The sequence below is a fragment of the Notamacropus eugenii genome, chromosome 5 (genome assembly GCF_028372415.1).
Source record: "Notamacropus eugenii isolate mMacEug1 chromosome 5, mMacEug1.pri_v2, whole genome shotgun sequence".
NCBI classification, from domain to species: Eukaryota; Metazoa; Chordata; class Mammalia; order Diprotodontia; family Macropodidae; genus Notamacropus; species Notamacropus eugenii.
The window spans coordinates 337,151,910-337,177,949 of record NC_092876.1 but is presented as its reverse complement, the minus strand read 5'-3'; the positions used below and the strand labels follow the sequence as shown (position 1 = coordinate 337,177,949).

At 38.1% G+C, this 26,040-nt stretch overlaps 1 protein-coding gene across 3 annotated transcripts in view; it reads right to left on the bottom strand.

Annotated features, from left to right (window-relative positions):
- Positions 1-1,118: 1,118 nt before the first annotated feature.
- Positions 1,119-26,040, bottom strand: part of LMLN (leishmanolysin like peptidase) — a 60,087-nt gene continuing 35,165 nt past the window's right edge. For 2 of the 3 annotated variants that reach the window (XM_072613723.1, XM_072613725.1), the window contains 9 exons: positions 23,100-23,217; positions 22,428-22,535; positions 20,974-21,050; positions 18,772-18,882; positions 13,226-13,358; positions 12,764-12,923; positions 7,271-7,401; positions 4,974-5,184; positions 1,119-3,768 (listed from right to left, as the gene is read on the bottom strand). In XM_072613723.1, coding sequence (XP_072469824.1) covers positions 3,668-3,768; positions 4,974-5,184; positions 7,271-7,401; positions 12,764-12,923; positions 13,226-13,358; positions 18,772-18,882; positions 20,974-21,050; positions 22,428-22,535; positions 23,100-23,217 — 1,150 coding nt within the window. In that variant the 3' untranslated portion in view covers positions 1,119-3,667. The remainder of the gene's footprint in view (positions 3,769-4,973; positions 5,185-7,270; positions 7,402-12,763; positions 12,924-13,225; positions 13,359-18,771; positions 18,883-20,973; positions 21,051-22,427; positions 22,536-23,099; positions 23,218-26,040) is intronic. The other variant, XM_072613724.1, reaches the window with a different exon arrangement.

Here is a 26,040-nt window from a genome sequence, read left to right as displayed (position 1 = left end):
TGCAGGAAGCACACTATTCCTGCTCAGCAGCGAATAATCTTTCTTCTTCTTATTCCATTTCTAAGAAGATCACGGTTGGAAGGATAGCGCTATAAAACCAACAGCATGCTTTATCAAACACAGCATGCAAGTAAGATATATTCCAGAAATGGGATGCAGAACCATTCCTATTCTGTGGATATTTCAAAGTTGTAAGTGAGGAACATGAGGAAACTGGGTGATAGAAAGAATACATGATTCGTTCAAGGTCGTGTGACCAGCTGATTTTTTTTTTCTTCCCAATGATCAGAAGGTTAATTATTGAAGATTCCAATGGTGAAATATCGTGGTGAACCTTGTTTCTCTCTAAAACTATTTTGAGAAGGATCAGAAAGTCCTGTTATAACTAAACAAGCTGAGAATGAAGGTGCACAGTGGTAACTAACAAAAAAAGGGGGGAGGACAAAGGAAAAATTCTATGTGGACAGCAGAGGGAATCATGTTAAAATTTTCTATCTAAAATCTATCCAAAAAATGGAGTGGGTTGTCTTCTGAGGTAGTGAATTCCCTGTCACTGGAAATATTCAAGCAGCAGTGGGGTGACCACTTGAAAGGGATGTTAGAGTGGAGTTCCTGCCCCGGAAGGGAGTGGGACCAGAAAACCTTGGAAGTCCCTTTCAGCATCAGATTCTTTCTATACCTGCTTATTTCTCCAAAACAGTCAACTCAAGTCTGTTTGCTGAAATGGCTTTTATTTCCTATGACTTCTGTTCTTTAAAACCTGAGACATTTTTTACTTCATACTTTAAATGATCTAGAAGTTAACATGAGTAAAATGAATCTGTGACTGCAGGGAAAACTGAGGTAGTCAGTTTTAGATTTTCCACTTCCCTTCCTGAGTCAGAAAGCATCGATCCTTCACTGCTTGCTTTCCACTCTTCTCCCCATCTGCTTTTTGCTATGGCAGCAGCCTTTTCATTCTGATATTTCCATATTAACTTGGTTTTGTCTTTTCTGATATGAAATAACCTGCGATGGGATATGTGTTTTCCATAGGAGCTGATCCATTTATAATTTTCTAGCCTGCAGAATTTCCAGCCCCCAAAGGAAAACATTCTCACAAAACCTGAACTGAAATATCAGGTTATTAAAACATTCTTTATTCCAATGCTACACTCCAGCAGATCAAGAAATGCTTCTTAAACCTCCCTGGAAAAGCTATGGAGGGTTAGTTAGTCCTCTAAACACAATTGACACATGTTCTACAACTAGCAGAACACAATGCAAAGTAATAACCACTTTTCAAGCCATCATCTGCCAGGGAGGAAGACAGCAATACAACTCATTACTTATAGAAATCAAGACACTCAACTCCACACTTATCAAGGTTCATTTTTGTGCAGACACAACACTGGGTTACCAGACTGCAAATGTAATAAATATACACAGAAGTAAAAATGTCAGCTATATCATCAAGAAAGTAGTTAGTGCAAATATAATTATATTAAGAAAAATAAATCAAGATATCTTTCAAGTATAAAAGCACCATGCTCTGAAACAATGCTCCCAAAGTCTTACTGTACAACAGTCAGAAGATAACAATACCTACCCTTGTGAATCTAATATATTTTTAACTATAAAATTTTGGCGAAATTGTGTTGTCCAGTTCAAGTGATTCCTGAATTGACTTCAGGTCAATTTTTAGCCATTAATTTCTTTTTAAAAATAGCTATGTAAGCTTTCCTTGTGTCCTGACCTCCCTGAAGTGCATGTGCATATTGGGTAGACTTAAAAACTAAGCTTGTGTGCTTCCTAAACACTACCCTTGTACTGCTCTGCTTAGCTCAGTGTCATCTACATCAGAGACTCCCAACAAGAACAGGCTGTGGGGTGTTCCTGGCAAGAAAGGGTTAATTTTCATTCCACACCTGAGTCAAGGCTGCTGGGGAATTCAGCACCAGAGACTGGGATCTTCCTTGTAGCAGCAAGGACTGAGGTGCCAGCACCCCAGCCATTCTGGGAAGGGAAACTTCATACCAAAGAGTCTGGAGTCCAGAGGTCTATGATGTCCCTCTTTCCACATGGTAACCATATTAACTTTCCTTTAACAGAGATGTAAAAAAAAAAAATGCTCTTTCTTTAGGCAGGGTGTCAATTATCTCTGGGCTTTAATATATAAATTAAGGACATGCATTGTCCAGTTAAGGCTTATTGATGTAGACTGTCAAAGCTACTTTTCATTAGCATGTCTGGATTTCTTCTTTGCTCTCACATCACTCTGCTTTGTACTGTATTATTAATACTTGGTCATATTTTCCCTCTCCCCAGTCAGCAGGTAAGATACACATGCTCTCCAGAGGACACAAGGGTTGTTCTACGTTTGCCTCTGTATTCCCAATGTCTACCAAGACTGCCTTGCACATGATCAACGGGTGCTGAAGTGAACTGAATTGTGCCAGGACCCAGACCTGGGGCTAACAAGTAGAAACTGTTGCCTCCGGATGAGACAGGAGATTCTGAAGCTAAAGGAGCCTCCCCACTTCTGTGTCCCCAGGCAAAAAGCCTTGGAGCTGTGATGCTGGGGAGGGACACCTAGTATCTATTTCCTACCACATCTGTCAGACAACCTAAACTCCTGTGGTTGGCTTCCTTTATCTTCCCCTCCATGTCAGGCAGTAACTCCTTTCCCTATTCCTATGAAAAGCAGCACATGCCTGCCCAGACCAGGGCTTTCTCTTTAATCCTGGCTGGCTTGCACCACAATGAGAGCCTTCTGTTACTGTTAGGACTAGAACTCTCAGTGCTCCTGCCTGAAAAATCTCTGGGTCCTCTCTTCCCTTCTGTGGTCACATTCTCAGTGCTCATCGTAATGAGTAGCTGTCTTCGTAGTTCCTACTCTTTCACGAGTTTTTTTTTCCACAGAAGTCATTAAACTATGACCTAATCACGAACACAGACAGACTGTCACTGAATATTAGATTCCAAAGGTTAATAAGAAAAGATACTGCTGGGAAAAGTCTGTCCAAAAAATCCCTAAACAGAAAGTATCATCAGGAGTACTAGATAAACACAGTTCAGCAGCTACTAATTCGAAAAAGGTAGGCATGATTAAGTTACAGAATGAAATTGCTTAAATAAAGCAATGCCATTGAACTAAATTTCAGTACAATGATGTAATAAAGAAGGGTCCCATGAACAGCATTAAACTCAAAAGACCCATAAGTCAAATGAGAGTTCACAATTTTGAAAAACTCCACAGGATTCAATAGAATTGAGGATTCTGCAACGACCTGCTGGTGGGTGGCCAATATACTACAACACTGGCAGCTGATCTTGTCCATGATTTCTGACAGCAAATGCTAAGGTGTGTAATTAGTCCAATGATTCATTAGTCACCCCAAGGACATTTCCAAAGGAATTCAAGGAAATCACTGAGGATGATCACTGGTCCTAAAACACTAATGGACTTGGCAACTGATAAGACCACTCTCTTTCTCAAAGCTTGGTTAATCAAAGCTCTCAGTGTGGAGAGATTGCTTCAAGGTCTGGCTGTGATCACCAGTTCCCAAGCTTAAGTCACAACTGCGTCTTCGGCCTTTTCCCGCAGGCTGGCCCCGTCTAAGTTGTGTGCTCTGGCCAAGAGGCACAACAACATAAAAGAGGTTCTCAGGGATCCATCTTTTGACCACTAATGCAAAACACACAAAAGGAATCCAGCCAGGAGAGGAAACAGGTTAGCCAACAGCAGCCAGAGCGTGACAACCAGGCTGGAGGAGCAGGAGCAGAGATCTAAAATTCAAAAAAGGAGAGTCATATTGTGTGATCACATTGACATCATGCAGACAAAAGCAATAAAGCATTAAAAAAAAAAATCTGATCAAGTTAGTACCCCAGAGTCACAGCTCAGGAAAAGTGTGAAGGGAAAATGATTTTTCCCCTCCTATCTCTGTCCTTTGGATAGACTAGTCACCCACATGTATCATTCTGTACACTATTATTAAATGTTGGTCTGACAATCAGATGCCAACCAATCCACAAAAAGGTGCTCACTGATAAAAGCTAGCCCTCCCAGAGGGTGTCTAAAGCCTAAAAACCTTTCAAAACCCAAAGGGAATTAATTCAAAAGGAATAAATAACTTTCTAAAAGAGAAAATTAGTGGAGTACATATATGTGTTTAGAAAAATCAATGGACATAAGATTAGGGCACAAAAATCACCTGCATTTTTATTTACTAGTAATAAAAATCAAGAAAATACAATTTTAAAAGAGTCACATTTGGAAATTGACCTACTTAAGAATTTACAGGCTCAGTTTGAGAACTATAAAACCATAATTCATTAAAGGAAGATCTAAATAACGGAAGGGTCAAGTTAAAGAATGGCTCTGACTAACAGAGTAAACATGTCAGTACTCCCCAAATTAATTTATATATTTAATGTAAAACCAATCATAATATCAATTATGAGGAATACAAAGACACATGGAAAGATCTTTATGAAATAATACAAAGAAAAAAAGCAAAATTAAAACAGTTGAACATAGGCTAACTATGACCGCATAATAGGAAAAGTGAGAATTAACAAATATTCATGGAACTTTAAAGGAATTAAGATAGAATTTTAATAAAAATTAATGAGGATGTGAATTGCTTTGACATATATATTGGAATTAAGTAATTTAAGTGTAATCAGTTGTATCAATTTTCATTATTTGTAAGAAAACACTAAATTTTAAAAATGAAATATCTTGAGCATCACAAGGGTAGATATGGAGTACAGAGCCATCTGAAAAAATGCTTTACTGTACATTCCATGCAGTTTGTTAATTTTAAAGGTAAATGAAAAGAAATTTTCTCTTAAAATAAGATTTTTTGGGGGGTGCTTTTAAAAATTTTCAACAGAATAAAAGAACAAGAATCTGGCAAAAAGATTTTCTATCTATTCCTAGGAGTCCTCAAGAACTGATTTTTAAATATCTGATGGGACTCACTTACCCAGCGGTAAAGCCCTCGTGCGGTTAGAAATTGGAGGATCCGTTTCTGGAGGGCAGAATTCACAGAAGTCCCAACATTCTGGGCAGAGAAGGTCCCCATCATGTATCCAGCCATTTAGCTCAGCACTTACAGGGAGGACCTGACCTGTCCGGCTGCACAAATACGTGGTGTTCTGAACCCAAACTTTCAAGCCTTGGGGAGAACAAGAAATCTTAAAACAAAGGGGAGAAAAAACCTCTAGTTGAGTAACATTCTGGAAAATTAAGACATCCTATATAAACAAAATCTTTTAACATATCACTATTAGAAAACACAATTTGCTCAGACAAGTCAATGGGCATTTATTAAACACCTACTATATACCAGACACTGTGTTCCATGAACCAACATGATTCAAGAGTTTATTGATAGATGTATTTGAAAGATCCTTACTCTATGGCAGAGTTTTCCAAAGTAGGTAGCTAGGAAGCATGGTGGACAGAGTAATGGATTTAGAGACAGAAAGACTAGAGTTCAGGTCTGTTTGGACACTTACTTTGTGTGACCCTGGGCAAGTCCTTACCAAGCCCAACTGGAAAAAATGTTCCTGAAAAATCATTTCACTCTTTAATACAGCTAGCACATTTTTTTCACATACTGCCAAACTTATCATTGAGAGTTTAGAAAAGTACCAAAATAATCACTCTACTATTTCTTCTCCAATTATTCCAGCTTGCTTTTTCTTAACATGTTTTTAAATCACAGAGATTTCTTTCTTTCTTTCTTTCTTTCTTTCTTTCTTTCTTTCTTTCTTTCTTTCTTTCTTCCTTTCTTTCTTTTTTTTTTGTGAGGCAATTGAGGTTAAGTGACTTGCCCAGAAACACACGGCTAGCAAGAGGCTGGAATTTAATTCAGGGCATCGTGACTTCAGGGCCAGTGTTCTATCCACTGTGCCACCTAGCTGCCCCACCACAGAAATTTCTTATGCTCTTACAAGAAATCCCCAACTAACAAAACAATTGTATTTTTAGAAGCTCATTTGTTTGGAACTCAGAATGCATTTTCCATTGACAATATTATAAATGGTGGTCAGGTTGCCAGGGTACCATACAAAATCCTACTCTGCAGAAATGGAGAATGGTTCCAACTCTCTCAGGCTAGGACTGTGACTGTACTAGAACAGGGCTCTGGACTTGGGAGTAAGGGAACCTGGTCTCTTATCTCTTACTAGCCTTGTGATCATGGGCAAACAACTAATGTAGCTAAACCAGATACTGCCTGCAATACCCTGCTTCAGAGGGTTTTGTGAAGGAGCTTTGTAAACCATAAGATACTATGGCAATGTGAGCAGTAATAAATAAGATTCAGAGAAGTCTACCATTCAGTCCTATCCCAACAACCTTGCATTTTTTAAAGGTGTTTTTAAATCAGAGGATGATGGATGGATGATTATTATTTCAATTAATTCTTGATATGGTGACTTAGTATTCTATATTCACATATGGAAATAAGGAATGAAATGGTTCAGTTTTTGCATTTCCAATTTTAAAGAGGAAAGAATTATATTTATCAACAACGGATACTGATTTACTGTAACACTGATCCTCCCTCTTTCCCCCCACCAATCTGTATGACTGAACTCCCAGTAATGGAAAATGCATTCATAAAGATCAACCTCTCCATATTAACTAGTCTTCAAATGGTACCTGAGGTATTAAGAGGTTAAGTGACTTATCCACAGTCACTTAGCCCACATGGAAGAGAGGCTCAAGTGTAGACCTTCCTGACTCCAAGTCTGTCCCACTGTTCATCAGGCCATACTGTCACATAAGGCTTTTTTAAAACTTTAAAAAACACTGAATATGTCATACCAAGGGAAAGAAAAACACTCTCCAGAGATGAGTCTTACAGTCAAAAAAATAAAGAAAAAAGGGCAGCCAAACAAGCTCCCCACCCCCCAAAAAAGGGAATGAAGGTACTTATAAAAATAGCATACAAATTTAAATATATAAAAAACAAATCCACCCTTTGGAAATGTTTTATTGTTTTTTTTATAATTAATTTTACTTATTTTCAGGGTTCTACAATCACTACCATGTAACTTAGATTATTATTTTTCCCTCCCTCCCCCTCCCTCCCCAAGATGACATATCATTTTATATAGGTTCTATACACACATTCCTATTAAATACATTTACACTATAGTCATGCTGTGTAGAAGAATTAAAATGAATGGGAGAAATCATCTAACAAACCAAAACTCAATACACACTGAAAATGTTTTATTCAAAGACACTGAAAATGATCATGCAGTTTACCTGATAACACCCACTTCCCCAGTCAGGATAACTGAGCTTCTTTTCACACTTTTCCATGACAAATGCAGATTTCTGGATTAGACATATTGAATGAGGTCCATATTTTTCAGCACCAAAGTTTTTGAAAGATTCTGAAGTAAATCAAAATGTATGTTTTAATTAAAAAAATGAATTTTATTAGTTCAATTTGTCAGAAATTGAAGTATCTCCACTATTCCTTTTGACTAAAGTCCTTTCAAATCAAAACCAATTCTTAATAGAATCTTGAAAGATTCTATTTCTATTTATACACCAAGCATAAAAACACTACAGCAAATTCAAATTGGGACTTCAGAATAGCTATTAATACAGTTACCTATATCAGAACACAGAAATTATGCTTCCTGATTGTTCTTTGCCTGGCTACTCTTGGAACAATACTCTTTTTAAAGTTATCATTATTTGGCTACAAAAGAAACATTAAGGTCATCTGCTATGTTAGTTAACACTGGTAAACTTCCTTTTAAGTTCTGAGATGAATTTCTGGTCCCCAAAATGCGTTAAAAGACAGGAAAATAAAAGATCGAGAAAAATAAAGGCAGTAGATTTTTTTTGCCTAGATACTAGATGAGTGACTGATTCTTAGGTATATAAAATTACTATGCAAGGAAGTTATTATTATCCATATGTACTAAGAACAGAACAAGAAAACATAAGTTAAAAGAAAGGATACAGAAGAATTTCATGGCCACTGGAATTCTGAATCCTGCAACTAGGAGCCATGGAAGGAATCACCTTCATGGGAGACCTAGGTATGACAATGTCTAAGAAGCTCATACTGTTTGGACAGGATGTGGGCTCCCAGGTTATCTGGTGGGAACATTCTGCTTAGGGACCAGCAATTTAAACTGAATCTTACTTCCTGAGATACTCAGTTATTTTAATTCATTCAAGCATAAGCTTACAGAGAAGAGCTGAGGGAGGCCTAAAATCTCTCTAATCAATTCCCCAACTTTTTTGCGGAGGCAGGGGGCTTTTGGTGTGGAACACTACAGATAATGTCAGATTTCGGCAGCGTGTTGGTAAGTTTTATTGACCTGTTTTTTGCTTTTTTTTAAATTTTTTGTTATAAGGGATGGATCTTTGGAAGATAGAGAGAAAAGACGACATTAGCAAAATGTAAGTGATGCAAATAAAATATGGAATTAAAAATGTATTTCTAAAAAAGAGGTTAAAAAATTACTACTAATCCCATGGATATAAAAGTCTGTAACTTCTATTTCCAATGGAAACAGTTAAACAGAAATTCTCATCTCTGTCTAGGCTATGCCCAATTCACAGAACAATTTCTGACCATGACTGAACGCTTTATCAAACAAATGATTTCCTTTTAACAGACAGTTTAAGTCCCAAACGAGTTTATTTTGGATTTGTAGAACACCTTATCCTACAGAATCTCAGAACTGGAAAGGACCTCCAATGTCATCTAGTCCCATCTCGACCTGAATAGAGGCCTCCCCTATAACCTTTCCCACAAAATGTCACCCAGATTCTGCTTTCAGCCTTCCAGGGCAGGAACTCTCTTAAAGAGGCAGTTCCTCCACTTCTACACAGCTCTTAAGTGTTAGGAAGTTTTTCCTTACATCATGCTTCGTTTCTGTTGCTGCTACCCACTGCTTCTAGTTTTGCCTACTAAGGATTGGCAGAACAAGTATAAATCAGCTTTCACAAAGCAAATCTTCAAATACTTGAAGATGGTTACCATGCTAACCCCTAAGTCTTCTGTTTTCTAGGCTCTTTCAAAACCAACCCAATCCTGGCTTTGTTTCTAAGACCCATACCATCTTGGTCCTCTCTCCCGTCCTCCATCCTCCCCATGTGGGGTTCAGTGAAGCAACAAGCATGTACTGCCAACTATGTGGCAAGCTCTGGGCTTAGCGCTGAGGATACAAAATAAAAGGTGCAACCACCTGCCCTTGAGAAGCTCCCATTCTAACAGGAGACAAGAAAATGTGTACAAATTTAAGTATATCAAGAATATAAATAATTAATCATTTAACTTTATCCTAAGAGAATGTACTTTGTAAAAAGTACATAGTAATACATAGGAGGTCCAGATGAGATATGAGGAGGCAAAGAATAAGGGGATTATCCCCTTCCTAGTTCTGGTCACTAAGCCTCCATTAATGCAGCTGCAGAGTATGCTGACATTCACTACCTGTTGTGTGGCCACCCTTGTTCCATTTGTTTGTGCACAATTTATGAATTTTAAGATAAGCACAGAATTTCCATTTATCTTTATTCAATTTTATTTTATTCTATTCAGGTCATAGTTCCAGGCTGCCAAGATGATTCTATTTTGTTCAAAAATTTTTTTTTGATACAGTAGAAACTTCCTAAGAAACTCTTTTTTACAAAGTACATTCTCTGGTTCTCTGGGGAAAAAGTTAAATTACTGTTTATTAATACTGATTAATACTAATACTATTAATATACACTTATATGTGTAACTGTCAGAGTGTGAGCTTTGTGAGTGCAGGGGCTATTTCACTTTTGTTTTCTGTCCCTAGTACTTAACACAGTGGTTAGCACATGGTAAGCACTTAATAAGTGCTTGCTATGTGACTAAATAAAAGTGAACAAAATCCTTTAACTCTGGGAGTATAAAACAAATAGTTTGTACAAACAGTTTGTTACAAACTCGATTGTAATGATCTGGGAGAATTTGGTGTTCACCCAGGGGGTTAAGTGCCTTTCCCAACTCTGTGTCATATTTGAGAAGGATGCTCCACTGATAACAAACTTTGAACTGCGCAGGGAGGAGGACACTTGTGACATTCCAAGAGATACATCCCTCATGGATGACATCAACACATTCATTACTACTCTTTGGGTCTGACTAACTAGTTTTGAATCTTTCGTGTATAGGCATTGCATGCAGGCCTCTGTAAAATGTACAGCTGAAGTCCAATTAAGCTTTATCTATGTCATTCCCCTGAACTAAGAATTAAGAAAAGCAAATGAGTTAAGAGAGGCATCACGACTTCTCAGTGAAACCATCCTGGTTCTTGATAATCAATGCTTCCTGTCCCTTTAATGATATACTCTAGAATTCTACCAGGAATGGGATCAAGCTCATCTACCTACAATTTGAAGATCTCTGTCTTCTTTCTTTAAATAAAAATAAAAATCATGGTACCTCACTGATTCTCAAAAAGCCTGACAGCCACAGGAAAGAGAAGAACCAAGTGACTGGAGTCCCTGAAGTCCTGTGATGACTAACATTGGTAACAACAGCTTTCATGACTTGTAAGGCCAATCACCTTGGAGGTTCTGGAAAAGCAAATGAGTCAGCCTAACAGGGGTCCTAGGGCGACATGTACATTTGGTAGCTACTTGTATCCTCAGGCCAAAATGAGGTGGGCAGAAGCAAGTCCACAAGTGGAACATGTTATTAGCTACCCATCTTTGGTGATTTGGAGTCACTGGTGGCTTGGGCCCTTCCAATGGTTTTAAGTCCAGGCAATGGCAGATGGTGACTCCTGATTGGCAACCTCTTGGAATGAGGCTACCATGCAAATGCCAAATATAATTTCAATTCTTCTAATGCAGGGATCCTTAACCTTTTTAGTGTCATGGACTCTTTAAGCAGCTGGGGTGAAGCCTATGGACCCCCTCTCAGAATTACATTTTTAAATAACTAAAAGAAATGCTACATTTCAGTTAGAAGCTAGTAAAAATAAAGGTGTCCTTTTTTCCTGTCCAAAGTAAAGGATCCCCTAGAAATTTATTCACAGACTCATTGTTAAGAATCCTGATCTAATGCTTCTAGCTTCTGGAGTCATAAACCCAACCATTCTCAATGATACCGGGAAAGTCAAATTTACCTCAATATATTAAGATTTCTAATTCATTTTATTACTTATACTTTTAGCATTTGTGTTGAGATTATCTGAGAATGTGCCCTTTTCTTATATACTGCCTTCTGTTAACTACTGATCTTTTCAACTGCTATCTTCTTTCCTTTGTCTTACCTGCTGGTCCCTATGGCATCTGTTTTGGCACCCACACTCAAACCCACACACTTATGTTGTTCTCTCTTTCTCATGTTCCCTTTAAAGCCCTCCTGGTCAAAATCGCAAATTCATAGTCTATTTTCACTAGCCCTCATTAGGGCTTCTTTACTGAAACACCTCTCTTCAGTCACTGGCAGTGATAAAAACCTCACGTGGTCTGATAAGTCTCCAGTTTCTTGCTCAAGGTTTTATATCCCCTAAAATGCTTTTGAAAGCAGTGACATCAATGATCCTTCTGAGAATCACCAGAAGTAGCTGGTGTTCATCCAGTGTGACAGGCCTCTGAAAGTCATCACATCCCAGGTAAAAGAAGATACCTCACCTCCTCCATTCATCTCTCAGCCAGGAGCTGTCAACTACTTCTCAACTATGACAAGCACAACATGGTTTCTTCACTAGTGGCAGCTAAAAACACAAAGAGCTTCTTTATCTTCAGAGGCTCAACCTCCTATCAAAAGAGTTTCACATCTTGTTTTTTAATATAATCCTACAAATTTTAATTTATACATTTAGAAACATTCTGTGAAAGGATCCATAGGTTTTACTGGCATGCCAAAGGGGATCATGACACAAGAAATGCCAAGTACCCCTGCTCTAAATGTTCACTGGTCCATTTTACCTATCTACCCTGTTTCCTGTTATCCTATCCTCCAACACAGATTAGCATCTCCTCTATCTCTTTGGATGCTTAGTATTATTTTCCTTTTAAAATACTTCTTTCAAGAAACATCCATTCTCAATCTTCTCTCATAAGAGTACTAATCTGCATTTTCTGTACCTTGCCTTTTCCTTGGCTCTGACATATACACAAAAGTGGCACTCTCCTCAGGTTACCAGAATATACCACTTGTTTCACATACATCCTAGAACTAAGACCTTCTCTCAATCTTGTTAATAGTACCTCTTGGGGATATCTCATGGAACTAACTGCTGCTGGCAAAATGTCTCTTTTTTCCCCCCAGGAGGCTCTTTTATAAGCATTTTTCCACTATGGGTTTTCCTGCTTTTCTTTTTCTGTGTCTTTTCCCAATCTTTTTTCATGAACTGACTGTTATTTGGTTGCTTTCTCTGATGCATCAGAACTTTAATTAGCATATTTCTGCAAAAGCTTGAATGCAATCAAAAGTTGTCTTTAGCTATTGCCTGAGAAAAGTTCTTATGCAGAAATCTAAATTCTTGACAGTTCTCATTTCTTCTTTTTTTCTCTACCCAGCTCTTAATATTAGCTACAGAGCTGTACCTCTCTCCACTCCAGTTTTCACATCATAGCACATTCTCTACTTTCTTCAAGAGGGTTGTTGTAAGAATAAAATGAGAAAGTAAATATGAAGGTGTCTTGAAATGCTAAATTTGTTAAATGAAAAGTAGTATTAAAATGTTTGGCAACTTAAATAAATATTAACATGTCCTAAATACATTAATAAAATTACACACTTGCCTGGTTGATTTTCCCGTATTCTACAATCTGAACTGCGTTGAAATTCACCACTCATATGCCAATTGAATTCTTGATTGAATGGACAGTAGTCAGCAATTTCCACGGAGCCACCATAATAAGGCAAATCTTTTACAGGTATTCCCTTGAGGTGATCAAAATACTAGCAAAAACAATAGAGAAGAGGTGTACACAGCAGTCAAGATGCAAAGCAAATTTGAGGCACCATGATCAGACAGTCATCAAACATAAAAGTGTTCATGTACAAACAAGTAAAGAAAGGAAGGTTTGCACAAAGAACTGCACAACTTCCACATACAGTTTGTTTGATTTAAAGCACAGCACCTGAGATTTAACATGGGGCCCTCAGGCTGCCCTTTCTCTCTGAGCCTCCTTTGGAACCTTAAGGTGGACACTGAAGGGAAGTTCATTCTCACAGTGCTGTCCCAAAGAAGAAAGTGTTACCTGATATTCCGGGGGCAAGGGCTTGGGGAACTTCTGCAGGTTACACACGGCGACTGCTTTCCGGTCTTCCCTGCAGGTTAGGTGCAATGGATTACTTCTGAGTGTGTCACAATAGGGGGCTAGCATTTGTTTCCTGACCACAAAAAGAAGTACTGGGACTTAGAAAATGGCAGCTGTCTATCATATCTCTTCCAAAAAACTCCAATACATTTATACATTTATACAGTTTGAAAGAAATTAAATTCTAGAACTGGATCAAAACTTCTTTTTCAAAGAAAAAGGGGGCTTAATTAGCAAGAAAAATGCCTCTTAGAATTGCAATTTTTCACAACTTCCAGAAGCTCAGAGAAATCACAAACTAAACATTTTTAGGAAGGTCTGAGATCACCCACCTTTACAAAATTCTCAGAGAAAAACAATGCATAATTTCCCGCAGCGACATATTACAGATACTTAAGGTTAATAGTTCTTGCCCATAACTTAAATATCTTATACTAAGTGTAAGAACTCATTCCCTTGTTTTTCAGTCCTTAGTGAAAAGAATACAGTTGCTCTAGTTTGCTGATAATTAATAACTTTTAGTTTAATACACAAAATGATTAGGTAGGAATTAAGGTTAAGTTGTAAAAAAATTTAATTCTAAAATACTGAGGTCACAGATGTTTAGTATTTGTGGTTTATACATTACCTTGGTTTTCAAACAAGTCAAACAGATTATTTAGATGACAAAAATTTTAGCTGTATTATAAGACAAGTCAAATATACACACAGTACAGTTTTTTCTGTGTGTAGATTCACAGAGCTTAGGGTTCTTAGAGTGGACTTGGTCCTGCCTATTACCTTCTGTGCTTCCTAAGCTCAATTGACCTCTTCTCTCCATAAGAATTCCAAGCAGAAGGCCCTGTGAACAAGAGCAGTCACTACAGGTCAGGATCACAGAAGCCAATTATCTATACTTATGATACCTTGGACCCTGAAGAAAGCCTCAGGGCAGCAGCCAAAATGGTAGCTGAGAACTGGCTTCTGTTTTATTGTTCCTAGCCTTAACTGTTCTAAAACAGATGATTAAAAGCCTTAAAGACAAAGGTAGAACTTCTTTGAAGGGGACCCATAGCTTCAGGTTTTTGAAAAATAAGAAAAAGGAAATCCTCTTGTGCAACTAATCGAAAATAATCACAAAGTGTGATATTCAAAGTAGAAAAGTCTCTAAGAACTTTATATGATCACCTTGTTCTGAAATTCATGCTTCATTAATAATGAATTCATACCACTGACTCACTTCCTAACTGCTGGCAAGATGAGAAGGCACGTGAAAGAATATTTTAACTGGAAAACTGTATAGAAATGTCAACTGTTCTGATTTTGTGGCATTTTGCATTATAAATACAATCCTAAGATAAAAGATGCAAAACAGTATGTCTATCTACCAATACCGAATGTTTAGGCAGCAAATAAAAGAAACTAGCAGTCTTCATGCAAAGGATTAACCAGCGCCCCCAGGTGCCACTAAGATTGGATGAGATGAAAAAGTCTCTAGCAGAGTGGCTCAGGGATCTAGGCTTGGCTCCAGGAAGTTTAACATCTTATGAATGATCTGGAAAAAGGTAGAAATGTTATTTTTTTGCAGATGACACCCAGCTAGGAAGGAGAGCTTATACACTCTCTTGGTAATGGTAATCAGGATCCTGCCAGGCTAGTGCAATGAGGTGAATCTAAAGAAATAAAACTAGGTAGGGATAAATGTAAATGCCTTGTGTCTGGGTATAAAAAGTCAAATTCACAATATAAGAGGGCAGAGGTATAGTGAGAAAGCAATAGTTTTGGGGGCAGAGTTAAAATGGCAGAGTAGAAGGATGGACCTGTAGAAGTTCTCCCCAAACAGCCCATAAAACTTATAAAAAAATGACTCTAAACAAATTGTAGAGCAGCAGAAGCTAAAAAATGACAGAGTGAAAGAGATTTCCAGTCCAAGGCAGTCTGGAAGGCTGACAGGAAAGGTCTACCACACTGGTCTTGGAGCGAAGCACAGCCCACGGAGCGCAGTCCAGTCTTGGCTGCCCTCAGATAGGACTGGAGTAGGCTTCAGGGCATGGAATCCTGGGAAGCAGTTGTGATTCCCAGATTTCTCAACCCCAAAACACCAGACACCTTCAAAGGTCAGTGAGAAAGCTCTTTCACCTGGGTGAGAAAGGAGCAGGGTCCTGCCCTATCCCCAGCCCCAGGAGGTGGCAGCAGCATCCATTTTTTGGACCCCTCGGGATAAAGACCCTGGGGGAATTAATCTGGGTCTCAGCCCTGAGTGACGGTCCTGGGGTGAGGAGCACTGGGCTGGTGCGGCTGGTGGAGGCTCTGGACAGGGAATCCTACTTTGCAGATCCTGGGCAGAAAAGCTTGTGGCTGCTCCCAGACCAGAGCACAGGTCAAGAGAGGGGTAAGCTCTTCTCCCATGACTGTGCCACTTTGGAGGAACTGAGAATTTACAGGTCCCTAGAGCATACTCTCCTCTCGACAAAGGACTCAAAAGTCAAGTAACTGGCTGGGAAAATGCCCAAAAAAGGGAAAAAAATAAGACTATAGAAGATTACTTTCTTGGTGAACAGGATTTTCTTCCATCCTTTTGGATGAGGAAGAACAATGCATACCATTAGAGGAAGACATAAGAGTCAAAGTGTCTGCATCTAAAACCTCCAAACTAAATATGCAGTGGTCTCAGGCCATAGAAGAGCTCAAAAAGGATTTTGAAAATCAAGCAACAGAGGTGGAAGAAAAATTGGGATAAGAAATGAGAGGAATGCAAGAAAATCATGAAAAGCAAGTCAACAACTTGCTAAAGGAGACCCAAAATTATACTGAAGAAAATAACACCTTTAAAAATAGACTAACTCAAATGGCAAAAGAGGTCCATTAAGTCAATAAGAAGAATGCTTTAAAAAGCAGAATTAGCCAAATGGAAAAGGAAGTTCAAAAGTTCACTGAAGAAAACAGTTCTTTAAAAATGAGAATGGAGCAGATGGAAGCTAATGACTTTATGAGAAAACCAAGAAATTACAAAACAAAACCAAAATAGAAGACAATGTGAAATTTCTCACTGGTAAACCAACTGACCTGGAAAATAGATCCAGGAGAGACAATTTAAAAATTATGGGACTACCTGAAAGCCATGATCAAAAAAGAGCCTAGACATCATCTTTCATGAAATCATCAAGGAAAACTGCCCTAATATTCTAGAACCAGAGGGTAAAATAAATATTGAAAGAATCTACCAATCACCTCGTGAAAGAGATCCCAAAAGAAAAACTCCTAGAAATATTGTAGCCAAATTCCAGAGTTCCCAGGTCAAGGAGAAAATATTGCAAGCAGCCAGAAAGAAACAAGTCAAGTATTGTGAAAATACAATCAGAATAACACAAAATCTAGCAACTTCTATAATAAGGGATTGAAGGGCTTGGAATATGATATTCCAGAAGTCAAAGAACTAGGACTAAAACCAAGAATCACCTACTCAGAAAAACTGAGTATAATACTTCAGAGGAAAAATTGGTCACTCAATGATATAGAGGATTTTCAAGCATTCTTGATGAAAAGACCAGAGCTGAATTTGGTACTCAAACACAAGAATCAAGAGAAGCATGAAAAGGTAAACAGGAAAGAGAAATCATAAGGGACTTACAAAAGTTGAACTGTTTACATTCCTACATGGAAAGATAATATTTGTAACTCTTGAAACTTTTCTCAGTATTTGGGTAGTTGGAGGGATTATACACATATATATACGGTCCAGGCTGAGGTGAATAGGAAGGGATGATATCTAAAACAACAAAATTAAGGGTTGAGAGAGAAATATATTGGGAGGAGAAAGGGAGAAATGAGGCAAACTATCTCTCATAAAAGAGGCAAGAAAAAGCTTTTTCAATGGAGGGGAAAAAAGGGAGGTTAGGGGGAAAAAGTGAAGCTTACTCTCATAACATTTGACTTATGGAGGGAAAAACACACACACTCAATTTGATATGAAAATCTATCTTACACTACAGGAAAGTAGGGGAGAAGGGGATAAGTGGGGTGGAAGGGCATGATAGAAGGGAGGGCAAAAGGGAGGAGGAATTAATTAGAAGTAAACACTTTAGGGAAGGGACAAGGTCAAAAGAAAGAACAGAATAAATGGGGGGCAGGATAAAATGGAGAGAAATATAGTTAGTCTTTCACAACATGACTATTATGGAAGTCTTTTGCAAAACTATACATGTAAAGACTATATTGAATTACTTGCCTTCTCAGTGGGGATGGGTGGGAAGGGAGGATGGGAGAGAAGTTGGAACTCAAACTTTTAGGAATGAATGTTGATAATTGTTTTTGTATGCAACTAGGAAATAAGAAACATAGGTAATGGGGTATAGAAATCTATCTTGCCCTACAAAAAAGAAAGAAGATGGGGATAAGGGAAGGGAGGGGTGTGATAGAAGGGAGGGCAGATTGGGGGAAGGGATAATCAGAATGAATGGTGTCTTGGGGTGGGGAAGGGGAGAGATGGGGAAAAAATCTGGAACTCAAAATCTTGTGGAAATGAATGCTGGAAACTAAAAATAAATAAATTCAAAAAAATAGCAATAGTTCTGAAAAAGATTGGGGTATTTTTACAGACTGCAAGCTCAATATGAATCATCAATAGTAGTGTCATATGGCAACCAAAAATGTTAATATGACTCTGGGTTGCATCAAGAGCTTCCAGTACTAGGCAGGTGATGGTTTCATTGTACTCTGCCCTCCTCATGCTGAATATTACGTTCAGTCCTCAGTACCCCAGTTTAAAAGAGGACACCAATAAGCTGCAGGGTATTGACAGGAAGTAAACAAGACAGCAAAGGACCTTGAGTCCATGACACTGGAGGACTGTTTGAAGGACCTGGACATGATCAACCTAAAGAAAAGAAGATACAGAGAGGACATGGCAGTTGTATTCAAGAACCTGAAAGACCACCATATAATGAGGGTTTACACATGTTCTAACTGACCCTAGAAGAACCAAGAACAAGGTGAAAAAATTGCAAAAAAGGAATATTCAGGCCTGATGCCAAGAAAAACTTCTTAACAAGCAAAATTGCCCAAAAGTACAGTGGCTGCCTCACAAGGTGGTGGATTCTCTCCTCTTGGGGGTCTTCAGGAAGGGACCAGATGACCCTATGGTAGTTATGTTATAGCTGAGATTCCTTTTGTAGATGAGTTGGCCTGCTGTGAGGTCCCCTCCCAACTTTCCCATTTGTTTGATATGTTCAAATTTTACACAAACATATGTTTTTGCATATCACATTAACCAAAACCAAGAATACCAATCTGAATTCTACTCTATTTTCTTCTAAATTTAGTGCAAATATTTCCAGCAGCAAAATTACAGAGAATCTATAGAACATTTTTTTATAGGTTCTAAATTTTACTAATCATTTTCACAGAACCTAACAACTATACATTTGAAAAGATTTGTCATTTTAGGCTCAAGAAAATCAGAAATTAAATAAATAACCACATTCAGTTTAAGAAAAACACTTTCTTACTTCTGTTTCTGCCGATCAATCCAGAATTTACAACTCTTCATGACAAAGTCACAGCCCTTACCACGGCCCCAGTCCAAGGTCTCCGCCATGCTGTAATTTGCTTTATACCAACTGTAAAAATATTTTAAGTAAGGGAATTGTCAATACTGTGGTTTTAGAAAATGTCTGCTACCGCTAGCACAAATCTCAACAATGAAATATGTTCTTAATGAGTTCTTAATTAAGTCAATACACCTTGGTTAACTACTATGATCAGAAATCATTTACTGAGCACTGTGTGGATGGCCCTGTATGCCACTTCAGTCTTGTGATTTGGATTCTCATAGTTACAACAAGATACTCTACCTAGTGTCTTATACAAGAATAAATTTCTTGATGCAAGAGGAAGATGGGGGATAGAGTGCTAACTAGAAGTATTTTAGGACAGAGAATGGTGTGACTAGGGGGAGAAAAGAAGAAAATAGAAAAGCACTGGTCATCTTGCTCCCCTTCCAAACTAACTCGCTGTCCCACACCTTCTGTTCTAATGATCCTGACAACATCATGGCTATTTAAAGCTCCACAAGACATCCCAGTTACCCTGATAATGGCTGTAAAAGTTCAAAAACTGCAAAGTCACATTTAACACGAGAGATGGATGGCAGATCAAGCTGTAGTTGGAACTGGCATTCTTTGCAGAAGTTCCTACTCTGTAGAAGACTACAACATGGTCCAGATACTTATACCTACCCTCTGCTCATTACTACTCATTAGCCCACTGACAATTATTTGGAGGTCATCCTTTCCCTGTTGCTCAATTGCTATTTTATTAACAGGACATAGCTTGAGATCCTTAGGACTTCCTGTAGACAAACGTTAAAGAGCTATTTTTTTTATTTTGTGAATTACCATGTAAAGCTGATGAAAGTACTGAGCACACAATTCAAGCAGTTCACAACCTCAGTCTTCTCTTCTGGGGTTCCTCCTTCCTCTACGGTATAGGAGGTATATTACAGCTTGGGTAAGAATAAAACATACTAGCAAAAAAGCTTTCTATAGAGTTTTCACATCTGTAGGAAAAACATTATTTTCAGGCATCCCCAGAGCCATACAGAAATACTTTTCTGATCTAATGTGAAAAAAGCTATTTAAAAGCTCTGCCATTTCGATGAATGAAATATTATAATGAGCCACCACTGAGACCTCCTACGTAATGTTTCTCCCCCTCCCCATTACTGGCATCAAAAAAAACCCATTAATATTTATAAAAAGGGAAAAAGCAGGGAGCTAGACAGGACACAAGCATAGTTGTGAGGGTTACTCTTGACTGGATACAGTTTGCTTCAATGATAGGGAACACTCTAGTTTTACTGTAGTTGTTTAGTCATTTCAGTTGTCTCTGACTCTTCAGTCATTTCTGCCTCTTTGTGACCCCATTTAGAGTTTTCTAGGCAGAGATACTAGAATGGTTTGCCATTTCCTTCTCCAGCTCATTTTACAGATGAGGAAACTGAGGTAAATAGGGTTAGGTGATTTGCCCAGACATAAAAAGTGTCTGAGGCCAGATTTGAACTCAGGAAGATGAGTCTTTGGGACTTCAGGCCCAACGCTCTATCCACAGTGCCACCAAGGAATTATGAGGGGAGACAATATGTAGATAAATTAGAATAAACAAAATATGTAAAAAATAAACACAAGGTAAATTTTTTAGGGGGAGGGCAGTAGGAGTTGGGAAGATAAAGAAAGAATCCATGTAGAAAATGTCACTTAAGCCAAGTTTTGAAGAAAAGGCAACAGTGAAATGGAAATATATTCTGGGCATGGAAGATACGTATGAAATACTATTAACTATTTAGTCACAGGCAAAGCAGTGCTCACTACAAGAGATCCATTTATTTTATAGCTATCCTGCCCCATTTCCATCTTTACCTAGACATGGTTTGGAGTAGGCTCTGGTTTCATACAAAATATTCAAACATAGACCAAATTTAGGTTATCTGTTGGCTGGCCACACACACACACACACACACACACACACACACACACACACACACAAACACACACATACACACACAAAATATTTAAATTATTAATTCTGCTTCAAAGGTAACATTTCAATGTTAAAAATATACTTAAAGGTGCACAATATCGCAATGTCATGCCACAAATCCCAGTATACAGTTAACCCAAGAAACAACATATCATGGCAAGATCTCATCTTACCCTGTGTCCTCCATTAATGCTAATGTTATTCGAGAGAGGACTCGATTCTGTGTGTGAGAGCCAGTCATTGCTTCATTCTGAAAACCACAAGAAGTTTAGTAAGCCACAGAAAAGTAGCAGAACCAACAGTGACAGAGGTTTTACAGGAAACATTTCATTTTAATGGCCTTCAGTCAATTAACATCTCAGGATCTAAGATTGTCATCTGCAAAATAAGGTGGTTGGACTGGATGGTTTCTATGGCTTTTTCCAGGTCTAAAATTTCCTGAGATTACGATGATCATTACTTTTAAATTAGGAGACAGAAGGCAATTTACTCACTTAAAAAAAGCTGAAAAAAAAACCCCATAAATTTTCTAACACAAAACAAAATAGAAGCACCAAAAGAAAGGAAGTCTACCTTCTTCCTCAAACCTTTTAAAACTTTTACCACGGACAGCTTCCCTAGGACAGGCTAATGACATTTGCAATTATGCAAGGCAAACACAAATGTAACTGTTTTTAAAAAAGAAATACTTCTAAAAAAAATCTACAAAAGATAAAGCTTTCCCTTGGCAAAATAAAGCAAACGGCTGAGATAATGATGGAGTTGAGGGGATGGGAGCTTTGAGGAAGATGTATGCATATTGAGATAAGGAAAAAAGAGGGAAAGGAGGATTCACTTTAGTTTGAATTACTTGATTCATTTTTCAGTAACAACTCTGAAGAGCTGAGGTAACACATGGCAACTAACAACAGGAGCAAATGAATGCTATTCATTTTATTGTTACAGCTCACAGTTTGGAGAAAGGAAGAAGGCGATGGAAATCCCATATTCTCAAGTTCTCTATCCCAGCGTATAATCTTTATTTCTGCCAAATGTGCTAGCATACTAAAAAGACTGACCTGAAAACCAAACCAAACCTGTTTTTAGGTAAAATATTCCTACTTTCATACTTCAGGGATTCATAACTTCACTGGAATGGGATCCTTTCCACATACTGCCGTTTCTCTATGCCTTAGTAGACGGCCTTTGTGAATTCCTGAGGCCTAACTAAATCAGCACTTGTGACCAACCTTCTGGCTCTAAAACCATCTGTAAATTGTCAGGCTAGATCGCAGATGACAGAAAAAGAGCATTTTGCCAGGTCCCCAATTCAAAGCCTTTTCAGCCTAGTTAAGGACTTGCAGAACTAGGGTTCTGCTGGCAGAACCTTCAAGAACCCACTGTTCTTCAAAGCATGATCAGGTATCAAAGCATGAATTTAGGAGAAAAGAAGGCACAGGGAACTAAAACAGCATGTAATAACACGAGATGAAATGTTTCAATAATTTTCACAAGTTTCCTATCTTATCCTATTTAGGAGTTATGCAGATTTCTAAATAGAAGCTTGATGCTGGTAAATATTAAAGTTAATCTACAATACTACTAACTTTGGTAATAGCTTAAAAAAATTTTTTTCATTAAAGCTGACCTCTAATAACCGTTTTTCCCAGTGGTTCAGCTCAGTGCCTAGACCACCTTGATTTTCAAGTTCCATTCCCTCCAGAATTGGACAATTAAAATGTTTCCGAGCTTCTTCCTAAGAAACAAAACAAATATAAACCTCATTAAATTACTAAAATATGTGACATCATTTTTATAATTTTGTAAACAGCAAGAAGGATACTAAATTGTTGTGGAAAACAATATTGAGGGAAAAGAGTATTTAAAGTAAATCTTCTATGTTATCAAAATCATCTTTAGTATTTTTCTCTTTCTACCTATTATGTTATGTCCTTGCCCATTTAAAGATTTTGGTTTGGATCATATCAATTTCAAATTTGTCTGCCATGTATCAATTTTGCTTAGATATAACTTCTGTTCAATTGCATCATAATTTATGATCCTACTTTGAATACTTTTGTAGGGCATAGGCGCGTGTGTGTGTTGGGAATGAGGGAAAGATTAAGGAGTTCTGAGTTCTGGAATATCCAGATTTCCATTTACCCAGGTTACTGTACTATATTTACTTTATATTGTTTGTTCCACTGAAAACTATGAAATAAGATTCCAAAGTTCAAAGAATTTGAAACAAAAATAGCAAATTAAATGCCAATAACTGGTAGACAGTTCAAATAATCAAAAATATTTTAGCAATACTCACAACAACACGAGGTGTTACGAGAAGAAATACACTGTGTGATATCATCTTACTACCTTGAACATCCCATAATCTGTCCAGTTTTCGAACCACCTTATCACTCCACTGATACAATCCAAGACTACAATTAAAATAAAATATTCAGATTTTCAGATTCACAGATATTTGAGGTACAAAAGTATGCATAATAGTTAATCTAGGTTTCTTAGAAAGTTATTACTGACAGTCACTTACACCAAATAGATGCTATTTCCCTTCTTGCAGTTATTTTTGACATACTACTTATTCAGATTCATGGTCTATGCAGCTTGGTATTCTATCTCCGACAGAGGCACCAAGAGAAACAATATGTGAAGGTCATCACTCTTCTCTTCAATATCAACTTTGGAGACCAGGGATTTAGGGATATACCCCCATTCATAACACTTTCTCTTAGTAACTAATTTATTTCTTATTGTTGTTCAGTTAATTCAGACATGTCTGACTCATGACCCCTTTAGAGGTTTTCTTGGTAAAGATACTGGAGCGGTTTGACATTTCCTTCTCCAGCTAATTTTACAGATGAGGAACTGAGGCAAAGAGGGTTAAGTGTCCAGGGTCACATAGGTAGTAAATGTTTGAAGCCAGATTTGAACTCATGAAGATGAGCTTTACTGACTGCAGACCTAGAGCTCTATTCATTAAACCAACTAACTGCCCCAAACAACCTACTTACTAGTTAGAGTAATTATTATGTACCTAGCATGATTTCCTCATTTTTAGAACGTGAACAACTGTTGCACTACCTACTTTAAAGGTTATGAGAATCAAATGAAATTGGGTTTATAAAGTGCTTTGTAACTGTAAAGCACCATATAAATGTGAATTTATATTTTTATTAAGCCTATTCAACATTTTTGGATGAAAACACAGAGGGCTATGTTCATGAGATCTATAGATAATAATAAAGAGGGGAAGGATACACTATATACTGTCATCTCATCAATTCTAAAGTCAGCTCCAACGATGCAGACTGTAAACCATCCATCCCTCATCATCCTATGTAGCTCTTGTCCCGGTCCTCCTTAACCTTGCCACAGGGGATGCACTCATTGTGCTAGAGGCCTTCCTCACTTTCCCCTGATGTTGCTGGTGTATCAGTGGAGCACCTGAGGGGCCTACCGATCATCACCTGTCCTTACCACATGATAAGCAACTACTCTCTCTCTTTCATACAATTCCCTAATACTGTCATACACTCTTGTTCTTTAGAGGACCTCTCTGGTTAGGTTACATCTTCTTCATATGTATCACATGTCTCTCCACCACTCTGTCTCTGTGTGATATTCTTTTTAAATTCTGCTGAGGAGGTTGTATTCCATGTCTCACTGTCATACAAAAACACCAAATACTACTAGAATTGAAAAGATAGAAGTTGGCCAAGATAACAGAGTACAGGCCAGGAACCAGCTAAATTCTCTCAACGTTCCCCTCCAAACAATGCTAAAATAATGCCTCAAACCAAATCTCAAACCAAGCAGCTTAATTCCACTGGGTCCCTTTACAATTACTCTTTTGCATTTGTCTTTTAACTCCTATGAACCTAACAGAAGGATTAGAAAAAATTTTCTGAGGAAAGGTGGGATTTTAGCTAGGGCTTGAAGGAAATTAGGGAAGCCAGAAGAAGGAGATGAGAAAGGAAAACATTTCGGGCATGAATTACAGCCAGAGGAAATGCCCAGAGTGGGAAAACAGTGTCTTACATGAGGAGAATAGCAAGAAGATCAGTGTCACTGGATCAGATAGTACGTAGAAATGAATAAGGTGTAAGAAGACTGAAAAAGAAGAGCTTTAAATACCAGAGAATCTTAGATGTGATCTTGGAGGTTATAGGGAGTCATCTAAGAAGATGAATTTGACAGCTGAGTGGGAGGGATGGAACCAGCAGGCTACTGTAATAGTCCAGAGGTGAGGTGATGAGGACCTGTACCTGAGTGGTGCAAGAGTATCAAGAAAGAAGAGGGCACATGTGAAAGAAGTTACAAAGAAAAAGTCAATAGCACCTGGCAACAGATTGCATACAGTTGAGAAAGAGGAGCAGAGAATGACATTTAAGTCGTGAGCCTTGATGTCTGGGAACCCTGGACAGTAAAGTGGAGAAGACTTGGAGGGTAAAGAAAACTAGCTTAGGTTTAGACATGTTAAGTTTGAGAAGTCTATAGAAAATTCCATTTAAGGTGTTCAAAAGACAGGTGAAAATACCAATCTAGAGATTAGAAGAGGATAAACTGATCTAAGAACCATCACCACAGAGACTGATAACTGAATCTATGGAAGCTGATGACATTAGCAAGTAAACCAGTATAAAGCAAGAAAACAAAAGGGTTCAGAACAGAGTCCTGAGTGACACCCATCATAAGCAGGCACAACCTGGATGATAATCTAGTAAAGGAGATTGAGAAGTGGTCAGATACAGAAAGAAGAGAGTTAGGAAAAAGTAGTGTCACAAAAACCTAGAGAGAAGAGAGTGTCAAGGAGAAGGGGAATTGATAGAGTCAAAGACTGTAAAGAGGTCAAGAAGGATAAGGGCTGAGAAAAGATTAGATTAGACATTTAAGAGATCACTTAAGGGGCAGCTAGGTGATGCAGTGGATAAAGCACCTGTCCTGGAGTGAAGAGGACCTGAGTTCAAATCCAGGCTCAGACACTTGATACTTACTACCTGTGTGACCCTAGGCAAGTCACTTAACCCTTACTGCCTTGCAGAAAGAAAAAAAGAGATCACTAGTAACTTTGGAGATAGTTTGGGTTAAAGGGTGAGGAAGTGAGACTGTAGAGAGTTAAGAAAGTTGGAGGAAAGTAGGTGGAGACACCTATTATCAACAGTCTTCTCAATATGGGATGATAGTACCAGGTATGAAAGGACCAAATGAGGGTTTTTGGAGGATGACAGAGACATGGGCGT